At 49.4% G+C, this 11,837-nt stretch overlaps 5 protein-coding genes across 5 annotated transcripts; 3 read left to right on the forward strand and 2 right to left on the reverse strand.

Annotated features, from left to right (window-relative positions):
* Nucleotides 1-111: 111 nt before the first annotated feature.
* Nucleotides 112-1,647, forward strand: FOXG_14742 (uncharacterized protein). The gene is made up of 3 exons (XM_018394803.1): nt 112-254; nt 320-1,248; nt 1,297-1,647. The coding sequence occupies exons 2-3, from the start codon at nt 344-346 to the stop codon at nt 1,526-1,528; spliced, it is 1,137 nt and encodes a 378-aa protein (XP_018254370.1). The 5' UTR covers nt 112-254; nt 320-343; the 3' UTR covers nt 1,529-1,647.
* A 263-nt stretch (nt 1,648-1,910) lies between these two features.
* FOXG_14743 (uncharacterized protein) lies at nt 1,911-3,467 on the forward strand. The gene is made up of 3 exons (XM_018394804.1): nt 1,911-2,606; nt 2,661-3,182; nt 3,236-3,467. Exons 1-2 carry the CDS (start codon nt 1,974-1,976, stop codon nt 3,003-3,005), a joined length of 978 nt encoding a protein of 325 aa, XP_018254371.1. The 5' UTR covers nt 1,911-1,973; the 3' UTR covers nt 3,006-3,182; nt 3,236-3,467.
* A 2,006-nt stretch (nt 3,468-5,473) lies between these two features.
* FOXG_14744 (uncharacterized protein) lies at nt 5,474-6,193 on the forward strand (the record flags this gene model as incomplete). Its single annotated transcript, XM_018394805.1, has 1 exon — nt 5,474-6,193. The coding sequence occupies one exon, from the start codon at nt 5,474-5,476 to the stop codon at nt 6,191-6,193; it is 720 nt and encodes a 239-aa protein (XP_018254372.1).
* A 2,381-nt stretch (nt 6,194-8,574) lies between these two features.
* FOXG_14745 (uncharacterized protein) lies at nt 8,575-9,056 on the reverse strand (the record flags this gene model as incomplete). Its single annotated transcript, XM_018394806.1, has 2 exons — nt 8,575-8,659; nt 8,746-9,056. 2 exons carry the CDS (start codon nt 9,054-9,056, stop codon nt 8,575-8,577), a joined length of 396 nt encoding a protein of 131 aa, XP_018254373.1.
* Nucleotides 9,057-11,506: 2,450 nt separating this feature from the next.
* On the reverse strand, nt 11,507-11,758 carry FOXG_21622 (uncharacterized protein; the record flags this gene model as incomplete). The annotated part of the gene is made up of 2 exons (XM_018401968.1): nt 11,507-11,544; nt 11,638-11,758. 2 exons carry the CDS (start codon nt 11,756-11,758, stop codon nt 11,507-11,509), a joined length of 159 nt encoding a protein of 52 aa, XP_018254374.1.
* Nucleotides 11,759-11,837: the final 79 nt, after the last annotated feature.

Here is an 11,837-nt window from a genome sequence, read left to right on the forward strand (position 1 = left end):
TGTGGATTCTTTTCCTTCAATCTTTCTTTGGGTACCCTCATCAGAAACAACTTCATTTTTTTCCTATCTCACTTTTTGGACTTTTGTAACCTTGCCTGACAAGCATCAACTCTCGCCTGCGTGCGCTCCTAACCAGGGCAACCGATCTTACAACCGGTAGCTCAAGACATATCTTTTTACTTTCATCTGTATCTCAAAGTCGTCTCCAGGCGATAAGAAAATATTGCCCGGATCCCAAGGACGAGGAGCCTTAGGTGAAATACCATAAACTTAGGGCGCCCTTTGATGAACTTGATCTAACATGCTTTCCTAAGTTTAGACAATTTCTTCATCGAAAATCAGAATGTCGACGAGGTACTTCGACATTGTTACGTCTGCAACTGCACTTGACACCCAGCTCAAGGCCGAACTAAAAGTCAATGGAGCACTCTCAATCGACGACCTCCAATCCTCCGGCAGCAACTGGGGCCGCCGCCAGCTGTTGGCCTGTCAAGTCATCGTCTCACCGACAGCACATAACGTACTCCCCGCATACATCAAACACACAGAACGAGTCGAAGAGACTCAGGAAATCAAAGACTTTCTTGACGGACCTGACCCGAGTTTGATGCACCACAGCACTCACTTCCTGATTAGCGAGTATGGCTTCTCTCTAGGTGAAATGTGGGCTGCGTTGGCAGCCGTCAAGCACTACCCTCCCCCCCCTCCAAGGAATGATGGGACACCAGAAGCAAAAAGAGTCCGACGAAACACAATCCGTGAAGGATTTGTCAACTCGGCCGGGTACCAAATTTCTAGCAGCAATCCTGAAGACCGGTCTAGTCCGTCAGCTGGTAGCGACGGATCTGGCGGTCCTAGTTACAGCGAACCAGAACCGACTCAAGAGCTCCCCGCCGAAAATAGTACCGTACATCTGATCGCACGCGTGTTCAACCACTTGCTCTACTACACACAACCTCCCCAGTCGTCGCCTGTGGTCGACTTCCGCCACAAGCCACAACGCATGGTCTCCCAGGTTGTAGGATTGAAGAAACAGTTCGTTGCCATTGACGATGGTGGATTGAGCCTCAAAGTCGATTTCGGCCCATCAGCCAAGCCGAACGTTACAATTGCACAGCTCGAGGCGAAAAGATGCCTGGTTGTTGATGAAGGCAGGCCTAAGATCTCGGATGAGTGCTTGGCCCAGATGACGTGCGAGGCTATCTTGGCCAGAAGCAGACCTCTCGACGGACAACTCAACAATGAACGGTATGGACCTGACCTCGAAACTAGCTTGTCAGAGACTAACTCAAACAGCGCAATCATCATCAACGCCACAAGCCACTACGTGTGTTTTCTAGAGTTCTATGTGACAGACAATTACGTGGAAAAGTTGAAACTTGGACAGAGTCTGCCTGAGCCACTGAAGGTCACGGCAACCCACTGGTTTGACTTGAGTGACAGAAAGGGAAGAAAGGATGTTTTGTCGAACATTCGGGGATTGGTCAGCATGGCCATGTATTGTCACCAGCAGCAGGATGATGATTAGGCTGTTGCACAGGGGTGATTCTCCCACTGTTTCCTTTGTCGTGAAACCTCTCTGTGTACTGTTATTAAATAGGAGCTGGTCAAATAAGCAACAAGCTTCAGGACCCAAATGGAGTTGCCAAATTCTTTCAATGTATGAAATGCTTGATATCGCGATACGTTGGGCGTTATTGACATCTCGAATCAGGAAGCCAAGAGAGATAAGCGAGGCGGGGCTGCTGTAAATCGTGAACTAACAGGGAAGATTACAGTAGGCTCACAGGGGATTTGGGCCTGAAAAGTAGTCTAGCCAATCACGACCATCAAAATGTCGTAAGTCCGCGGAGAGATAAAATTCCGCCCCCACCCCCGCCAAACTCATGTCGCGTCATTCAGTCGCGTCTGCCAAACGGAAAACATCATCGCCAGCAACACCATCCATTTCGCTCTCTTGCGATGCGCCCGCGATGGACGAGCGGACACCGATAACAAAGTCTTTACATAGACTGTGCGTCGAGAACCCGCGGTTTCATGTTCATCCTTTGTTCTGGACTTCCAAACACCTCCAAGTCCTTCACTGTCATTTCAAGCACCATGATTCCGCCGCTCTCCTTCCCTCCCTACCACCTTCGCCACCGCTTTCTCCCAGCACCGACACCGACTTGGACTTCAACCGACTCGTTCCGTTGCTGACAAACGGCCCGTGGACCTCGAGCAGGTTTGCCAGCTTTAGCGTCATGATGCGTGCTCGTGGCATCATCAATGCCAACGCTCGGCCTCATTTCCTCTACAACAAGATCAGGTTCCATACGCCGGAGTGCGAGGTTTTCAAGACGAGCGACGTGTATAACCTCGAGCGACGACCGATTATTGGGCACTTTCAATACGAGGAACTTATCAAGCAGCGAAAACGAGCCAACAGGCCTAAACGCCATCCTGTTCCTGGCTCCTCCAATTCTCCCGCTGAGAGACTCTCCCAGCGCCGATTGCGCGACTTGACTCCCGACCTGTGGTTTGAGGACCCATACTTGGTCTGCATCCTGCTATCCCTCGCCCAACTGCAATGGCAGCGTCGGAAGACGACGCCAGAAGCCTTCTTTGTACGCCAGACCCCATTGCCTCGTTTCTCATTCCACTGACGATTGATTACCCAGGTCCGATTACTCGTAACCAACGCCTCCGACACGACGCACGCACACGTCTTCCAAGCCGACATCCCCTCGAAGCTTCTCCACGCACTCGACAACCCGACCGAAGACATGGACAACCTCGTCTGGCCAGCGATACAGCACGTCCAGGTCCCATTCAAACCGCACGCGAGCTTCTCGGAGCGAATTGCTGGACAAATACTCGCTGGTCTCAAGACACGGGCTGAGGAGGAGATGCCGCGGGGAGAGAAGCGTAAGCGTGATGAGATGGATACCGAGGAGCAGACAAAGAGCGTCAAGGTCTGGGATGGTGCTGCGCAGGTTGCAGCAGTCCCGTTGGCCAACGGCTGATGGATCCTCTCATCCAGCGCAACTAAGCTCAGTATCTCGACACAGCTGTCTCGACGACTCCCTACCAACCAATTCACCCGCCGGTGCAACCTACGAACCATGACCCAGCCCGACCGACACGGAGCGAGGGCTTTCGAACGCCCTAGAGCGACGAAACATAATCTGTATAGAGTAGCAGTAAGTTCATCAGCGCAGAGGTCATGTACGTACACCAACTAACTGAGCGGCAGACATGTGCAATACATCCTTCCATATCACCACTCACTCTGCATAGCTACATATTCTCATCCGCAACCAGGGTTTCGCCATCTCATGCAATGCGCGTGAGTGTCGGCAATCGATGGGGACTGAGGACAGAACGTCAGTGTTTAGAGCAACACGTTTGATAGGAATTAGAACTTTACGTGCATATCATGCTTTTACCAAATTGACATGAGATGATCAGAAGATTACTGAGTTAACATTTCACAATGTCAAGCAGTGGTGATTTATGCCCGATCCCGTGAAAGACTACGCGCCCAACAACGCCATCAGCAGATTGACCTCATTACTCACAATCCTCATCTCGTAAAAGCCACTGTCTCAAGCCAGCACCACAAGGTCATTGCCAGCTAGAACAAGCACCAGTTTCAGCACTAAGCAACGTGGCATGTCCTGTCCTTTGATATCCCATCCCGGCGAAACATGTTATGCGTTCTCTGTCAACATCGAGAATCACGGAGGACATCATTGACTAGGGAGATGATTTAGCTGCTCCCTCAATCGCAACGTGTCATCACATCAGACGCAAGACTGTCAATGTCTGTCAACAGGACATGGGTCCGTCTTGAAGCTCCCCCGTAGACAAAACTCGAGAGGTAGTGTTATGAGGTTCTACAGTATTCAGTTGCATGGTTTTTCTGTGCAAGGCTCATTGTAGCGCTGGGAAGCTTAGTCGGTCGTCTCTGTGACTTGTTTGACTTTATCCCTGTATTCATGCCCTACCAGCCAGTCTAGGGGAGACAAGAAAAGTCAAGACCTCTCAATCCTGAGAGATAAAAGACTTGGGTAAGTTAGTATAAACTTAGGATACCTTTTTTCAATTTTAGTTTAATATGCTCTAACAGCGTCTAATGTTTTCTTTCTCCTCGATATTATTTTTCTTAAAATTTGTAGTTTGTTTTTTTCTCTGCGAAGTGCAAGCTCTTGAGTCCTTCACGGCAGCGAATCATACACGTGACGACGCGCGAAGTTCGTGAATGGCGCGGTTCATGTCCTCAAATGGAAAATCTACCTACATTGGACCCAATATCACTCAGAACCATAAGTCAATTCATTTCAAGATGGCGATTCGCACAGCTAAACATAAAATATCAATACTGGAAGTTCTTTGGCTGACATGAACTTCGTGTTATCTTATCTTATCGCCCGCTTTATCCCCTCATCCAGTGCTAGGATGTAACACCACCAGAACAACATCACCGCAGGCTACCATATCGCAGAACTCGGCCCTATCTAGGCTGTTCTCATTAATCTCTCTCGCTTTTGTAACCACCAAGTCTGCTGTGCGCTGCACCGGCCACGAGAACAGTCAATGGTGATCATCATCTGTGCGCAGCTTAACCTAGAGGAAAGGTAAATGTTATCAAACTATGTAGACTATTCCTTCCTTTCTGTTTACGCTCATACGGAGGCATATAGTCCAATGAAGGTTCCCAAGGGGAAAGACAGCACTGAAATACGTACTTCGCATAACGGAGACAAGCAATACGATGTAGGACAAACGTTCCATTGCTTCAACGCACGAGATCACCCAACCGTTGTCAATCGTACATCCCTATGACCCATTGTTATTCCATGAGTTAATGAATGTGCCATTCCCGGGAAATTCTAACAGAGGATGTAGCTTGACGAGCCCAGGATAGTCTCTGTTCACTTCCCCGCATTTCTCCTATATCTGGGAACAGGAAGAAGTCCTCTTCTACAACATGGGACGTGATACCGCTAAGTCGAAAAAGGGCTATGCTAAGCTCGAGAGCTGCTGTCGCGTAGCACGGGAAAATGGCTTTGAGTATATCTGGGACGATACCTGCTGTATCGATAAGACGAGCAGTTCGGAACTGAGTGAAGCTATTAATTCGATGTATCGGTACTATTAAGAGGCCAGCATCTGTTACGTGTACCTCGCAGATATTTCTACTATCTCTGAAATCTCGAATAGTAGATGGTTTACCAGAGTTTGGACACTACAAGAACTCATTGCACCAAGTTCAATGATCTTCTTCGACAAAGGTTGGCGCGAGTTGGGTACTAAGATAAGTCTCGTACATGTTCTCTCACAAAGAATAAACATACCAGAATTTATACTCTGTGACAGCGAAGAGCTAGAGACGACGAGCATCGCACAGAGAATATCGTAGGCAGCTGACAGAGTTACAATAAGAAAAGAAGATGGCGCATATTCCCTTATGGGTATCTTTGGGATTAACATGCCCCTCCTCTACGGCGAGGGCGACAAGGCCTTCTATCGTCTTCAAGAGGAGATCATGCGCGTGCCAGATGATCACAGCCTTTTCGCTTGGAAGGCCATCGCTGCTCGTGGCGGTTTGCTTGTCCCGACACCAGCTGCTTTCAGGGGCTTGGGTAATATCATCCCGTGGAATCCATTCACGGCTTACAACAGTCCACTTACGATCACTAATAAGGGGGTGCATATGGAGGCTCCGTTCATCGCGCAGGATACCTCCGGTCGGGGTCTTTGCGTTCTTCATTGTACGACTATCGGGACGAGGGATATATTACTTGCAGTTCATTTAAGGGATATGTGTTTGACGATAGAGCATTTTGAGAGATGTAGGACTGATGAGTTGGAGTGGGTTGACTTGGACAGTTTTAATCTCACGCAGTATCCCGTGAGGTCTTTGTGTATATGGCTACATCTCCCATCAATCTCCCGAAGGTCACAACATAAAGAAGGGCAGGCTAATGCACTATCCGATGCGAGTACAGTTGTTAAGCGCAACGGCCTGTTATTACTTGCAGAAGCCGCTTCAGCAGGGGATTCCAGGTCGGTCTGGTTCCTACTAGCCCAAGCTCCATCCGGAACAATGCACGACCAGGCCCGCTTAGCAATCTGTCTCGCTGCTCGAGGCGGCCATGAGCCAACTTCTGGCAAGAAGATACATATCTACTCTTATCACCGACAGTAAAGGCCAGGCTGCTCTGTCCCACGCTGCAGAGTGCGGCCAAGAAGCTATCATCAGATTCATCCTATCCAGCGCCAGAATCCATCCTAATACCAGAAATATACATAGACTGACTGCGCTGTAGTATGCGGTATACCATAGACACACCTCCTGTGCAAAACTACTTCTCCAGAAAGGTTTAGTCTCAGGCAATATCGGCGGTAGCAGTAATACCTAAACCGCTCTTTGGCATGCTATCTCTGCTGGCGATCTCGACGTCGTAAAACTCCTCCCGCAGAATAAGGCATTATAATCTGTTAGAGGCAAACCAGCCCTCTGCGCAGCAGTATCCCACTAACACCCCGCCATAACGGAAGTCCTACTCTAGCACGGCGCCGACCCTGATGAACGAGATACAAAGAGACGATCCCCTCTGCATATCGTATACAGGCAGGATAACTATGAGATAGTAGCTCTGTTAATGAGACACGGCGTTAACGCTGATAGGCTGGAAACTACGGGTAAAACGGAACTGGCGTTTGCGATATTGAGGGGTAATAGTATTGGTGAAGGTCTTGCTTGAGAATGGGGCGAATCCAAGGGCGAAGTGTGCGAATGGGAAGACGGCGGCGGCTTATGCTACGGGGCAAGAGATGAAGAATCTTATTGGGAATCAGAGGTGGTATAAGACGTTAATTGATAGGACGAGTACGAATCGGTCGTGATGGTGCGTACGTTGATGATTTGTATGGAAGTAAGCAATGATACTTTTGTAACCAAGCCATCGTCGGTATACCCAAAACAAAAAAAGGCGTTTTCTTAATAGCAATAATCAAGTAGTCGCATCTTAAACTGCCCAAGATGGCAAACAGTTTCTCAGCAGACCGAGTGACTCTGTAAATGAGAGTCGTCGCAGCGTTGAGATGGAAATATGATACAAGAGGAACATAATAAACTACGATTGCAGTAGAACTTATGTATCAATTCTCAGGGAAGTGACAGGAGGATGGGATCAGTGGATCAGGAGGGTAGGATGAGTGCGGAATTGGAATGTGCTGAGCAACATCCATGAGCTTCAAGCCTTGGCCACATCTTCGCTACCAGAGGGCATGTACACACGAGCTTTCGTGACAATGACCACCTCGCATAAGCATAACAATAGGATACAGCCAAATATGAGGGTGTGTTGATCTCCGTGGGCCCGAAAAGAAATATCACCACTACCAGCCAAATACCCGGTTCACTTGTTCACCGACTCAATCCTTTGCTCCAATAGACTGTCATCAACTCCCTCAGTTCAACCTTTCTTCTTGGTTCGCTTTACGTGGAGCTCTGGTTCTGTATTTCCGCCCGTTTCGATTCAGTCCGCTGTGAAGCAGTTCGATATCTCGACTCGTAACCTGTCCAAAGATCATCGTCAGTACGATTAGGTGACTTGAAGAGATGGGAGCGCTTGACCAGCGTAGCCCGATGTTGTTCAGGTTACTGATTCCACTTTGTGAATTCTCCATCCAGCCCATGGCTGACTAGTCCTCCGCCCCGTCGTCGGTGTCCCGAGATCTATCATTACCCGCATGGCTGGATGTGCCCTTGGCCTGAAGGGCTATCGCGAGCTGACAAGTTCTGCCTGCATGGAGCGCCTTACCTCATTGTTGTCGACAGCGCCGGCTTCGCCTTGCACTTCAACGCCCTCCACCTGCTGCGACAATACCCTCAGCCGCTTCACTTCCAGCGTTTTGCGTGAGCGGTAGCTGTGCTCGCCGCCACGGGGGACAAGTTGGTGGTTGAAGCTGTGAGTTCAGCATTCGGCATCGATGTGTTTGTCGGGAGACATGGGGATTGGAACGGCGGTGCTTTCGATCGACGCACGTGGTGTGAATGAGTTCGACTGTGCAAGGTGATGAAAACGCTGACGGAAATGCAGCAAGAAAGCCGCTGTGGTATAGAGGAACTGAGGTGAAGGTGGAGAGATGAAAGTGTTGTCGTTGTTATTGTGAGAAGAAAAGCAAAATGCGTCGCTACGTCATAAGCTGTGGGAAACAAGCTCCGCAGGACAACGTGTCCAACTTGAAGTCGCGTGGCTCTCAACCAACCTCTGATTTTGACACGACGCGCATTCCACCTTTCTTCTCGTAGAAATGAAGTCGACGTTGTTTATTAAAGTGTGCAGGCTGCACATCATGGTGTTTTGCGCTGGGTATTGCGGCCGCGATGGATAATGGATTGGAAAAGTCCCAAGTACGAGAATAACATTGCACACTTTCACTCGACACTTTCGTCTGGCTTCAACAATGATAGATTGGAAAGCCAAATCTGACTGATGGCCTGTCTAAAGACAAACTTTCCTCTCCCCATCCTTCTTCGTTTCCACTAACGACCAAGTCTCACCCAAAGAGAACAACCATTTAACTACCATCCAGCTGTTCCATACTCGTGGTGGTGTCGTCAATTATTGCCCAATGGCGGTAATCTGATGATCGTTCTCGCGAGCTGGTAGTATGTTAGCCGTCATGTCGTCAACGTCTAGTGGCATCTTGTATTGACTTACGATTGTACTTGAAGTTTTTCAAGTTCACTTGGGGGCTTGCTTGGTGCTGGCGAGCTCCGACTTTGCAGCCTCGAGCTGCTTGGTTAGGTCCTCGCTGATGGCAATTTGCTTTGTGAGTTCCTCTTCGGCGGACCGCCAAAAGCCGGTCACGCGCTCGAGTCGTTGCTCCGCCAGAGCGAGACCCTTCTTGAGCTCGTCATTCTCTAACGCGAGCTCGCCGTTGGTTTCACGAAGATGATCGTTTTCATCATTCACAAATTTGTTCTCCTCCGCAATATGCTGAATGCGGTTGCGGAGGGCAACGACCTCGAGATGGTCGGGAGGAAGCTCGATGGACATGATGGTCTTGCTGGTGATGTTGATGTGTATGTGACTGTTGTAGGTCGAAGCGCGATGTTGTGAAGACGTGGAAGAAGAATAAGCTTTCGTGTGGACGATGATTGAAGAAGAGAAAAGGCGAAAATTTGATTGAGGAGTGTTGGGTCTGAGTATTTAGACATTCTGGCTGCCACTGTCAAGACCAGATTGGATCCTTTAGCGAGCTTTGACAGTGGCAGAATGTGAGATCAGCTTCAGCAGACCTTTCGCCTAAACGAGAACATCAAGGCCACTAAAGTCACCTGAGCGGTATGCTTCATACAGAGGATCTAGTCCGCTCGGAAGAGGATGTAGACCAAGCCAGTGCACTCTCGCAACAACTTCTTCATCTGAGGCGCCAAGCATACTTGCCATCCTACCATGGCTGTTCAACCTCGACAAAGTCCCCTACATTATGTTCCCAGGTTTCACTTCATTCTCTTCAGTCCTCGTTGGTGATGTACTCAAGAATCGCTCGTCCAATCTCACCGGGAGCGAAACACAGTGGTGTTAAGAACGAACAAACCGGCTGGTTTCTCAACGAACTGGTCCGGAATAACTGCACAACAGACACCCAAATGGTGAACAAGACGCCAAAATGAACCTCGACGTATTCCCTTCAGCCTCTAAGTTGACCAGGCCTTCTCCCCGTCCCATCTCGCAACTGCAGACATGACTAACCCCTGATGGCCAAGCAGTACTCCTCCACCGAAACGCATCCAAACCCCAAACGACCTCACTCAAGACCACGAAGATATTGTCCCGTTTCCCTATGACCCTCCCTTCTACTCAGCCTCCCCTCCCCTCACTCACAGCACCCAGGGAGCCCAGGTACCAACTCCCCCGATCTATAACCGTATACGAAGAAACAGTGAGATTCCCTTTCAGGATGATCTTCCACAAGATTCGCCAGCAACCCTTTCCCTCATTAAGTCTGTACACGGTCTTTGAGTTACTGAATCCCAGTCGTTCCTTCACTTGCATCAATATCCCCCTTACTTCTGCCGTTCTGGACCCAGCCCTGCAATCTGCGGATCTCGCGTTCACGAACCGACGAATCTTGAAGCAATCGGATTTCGGCAAGTCTCTCACGGTACCGGTCTACGTCATGGGGCTAAGATCGAAGTCTCAACAACACTAACGAATGTCGGGTAATTACCTTCGTGAGGTGACCAGTTGCTCCCTTGCATTCCTTTAGGTCAGCCTCGCAGGACGAGACTGAGATTCAATCGATCCGCAAAGTTTGAAGTCTCGCGCTCCGCAACAAATTACGCGAGTCATCCTCCAGCGATCAACGCATGCGCTTCTCACTGTGATACCGTGTCATTCTTCTACATTGGCTGGCCGTGCGATCCCGGCTGGTGATGTAGTAGTTGTACGCGGTGGTGCTGCGAAAGCCACTTGCGATATATCCCAGATGCTTCACAAGCCGCATAGTCTCCTTTTCACCACAGGCGAGCAGCGTCCTCCCCTCTTGACGCACTGTCACACTTGAGCGATGTCCGTTTGTCTGGATTCTCTTTCGCACGCCGGACTTGATATCGATATCGGAGAACATAGGAGCTTGCTAGGTTGACTTAACTACAGCTTATGTCGCCATGTCAATACTGTTGTCCACTCTGTAGTTCCTTCAAGACGCGTGAGCTTTGTCCACGTGGATGGCTTGTGATGTCTCATTACAAGGTTCTGACAAGAGGGGAGTCGCAGGATAACAGTTTACTGACGTCCCGTATGTTGATCAGCTGGCGAAACTGCTCTAACTATATGTGACGTCTTGGAATGCGAGTGGATTCATGCTGATTGCGTTGAAAGCTGACCTCAATTGTCGTGAAGTCAGCGATGCCGTATTCTGTGACGAGGCTCACAGGCAGCAGTAGGTTACGTTACAGGGCCGCCTTGTGCACTCGCTGCTGTTTCCTCTCTGGAGCGTCAGTATTGGCTTAACGCTTCACGATTGACCGACCATTTTCCATCTTCATTTCTTGGCAGACATCGCACCTCAAGTTTTCGACCCTCGATTGAATGGTGATCTATTAACAAATGCATCACTCGAATTTCCAGTTCTATCTGGATCACCGCTGGCTAGCCACCAACGTCTTCGCCTTACCTCCTGTGGTCTCTCCAGATCCACTGTCTCAGCGATTGATTCTTGATCAAGAAAACACCGCCCAGCGAATGCTTGACCCGCTTACGTCTTGGCAGGTTTCCTAGTGGCTGGTGCTCCGCAATTCAGGGCCGTTGTGGCGAAACCTCCCTCCACACGGCCCTAACCGAAATCGTTTTGGATGCCACCTTGACGACCGTTCCTGAAGCTAGTCCGGCTTATAAAGCGAAGAACCACTTTAGCGCAGAAAGCTAATAATAACGACATCCAAGTGACTCTCCAGAGCTCACTCAAGACTCTTTAGGGAGCTCCCGGTGCTCGATTCTCTTCAGCCTTGGTGGCCAGAGAAGAAGTTGCAGCGGCTCTCTATATGAATAAAAAAGTTTGGATCGTTTTTATAAGACAACTCCGGTGCACAGATCATTAATACCCAAGGCATTCGTCTTGGCGGTAGCTTACCTGCTTCGTGACCTGTAGCCGCATGAAGAGGCTTTCGTTCTACATCATTAATACCGTGCATTTCCCCGTCACCATCTACAAAGTTTGTCAGAATGCTGGTGCCAACGTTCCAATCGGCCATATCTCTGTTATGTTTGCGCCGTCACGGCCTCTTCGGAAGCACTCAATTGTATGCTCCACACCCACGCCTAACCCAGTAA

This window comes from Fusarium oxysporum, chromosome 12 (genome assembly GCF_000149955.1).
Source record: "Fusarium oxysporum f. sp. lycopersici 4287 chromosome 12, whole genome shotgun sequence".
Classification (NCBI taxonomy): Eukaryota; Fungi; Ascomycota; class Sordariomycetes; order Hypocreales; family Nectriaceae; genus Fusarium; species Fusarium oxysporum.

What these genes read in the sequence shown, in the direction of transcription:
- FOXG_14742 (XM_018394803.1), top strand. Translation starts at nt 344, where the DNA reads ATGTCGACGAGGTACTTCGACATTGTTACGTCTGCAACTGCACTTGAC. An exon ending in GGACAACTCAACAATGAACG is followed by an intron (nt 1,249 to 1,296) that starts GTATGGACCTGA and finishes TAACTCAAACAG; the next exon opens with CGCAATCATCATCAACGCCA.
- FOXG_14743 (XM_018394804.1), top strand. Translation starts at nt 1,974, where the DNA reads ATGGACGAGCGGACACCGATAACAAAGTCTTTACATAGACTGTGCGTC. An exon ending in CGACGCCAGAAGCCTTCTTT is followed by an intron (nt 2,607 to 2,660) that starts GTACGCCAGACC and finishes TTGATTACCCAG; the next exon opens with GTCCGATTACTCGTAACCAA.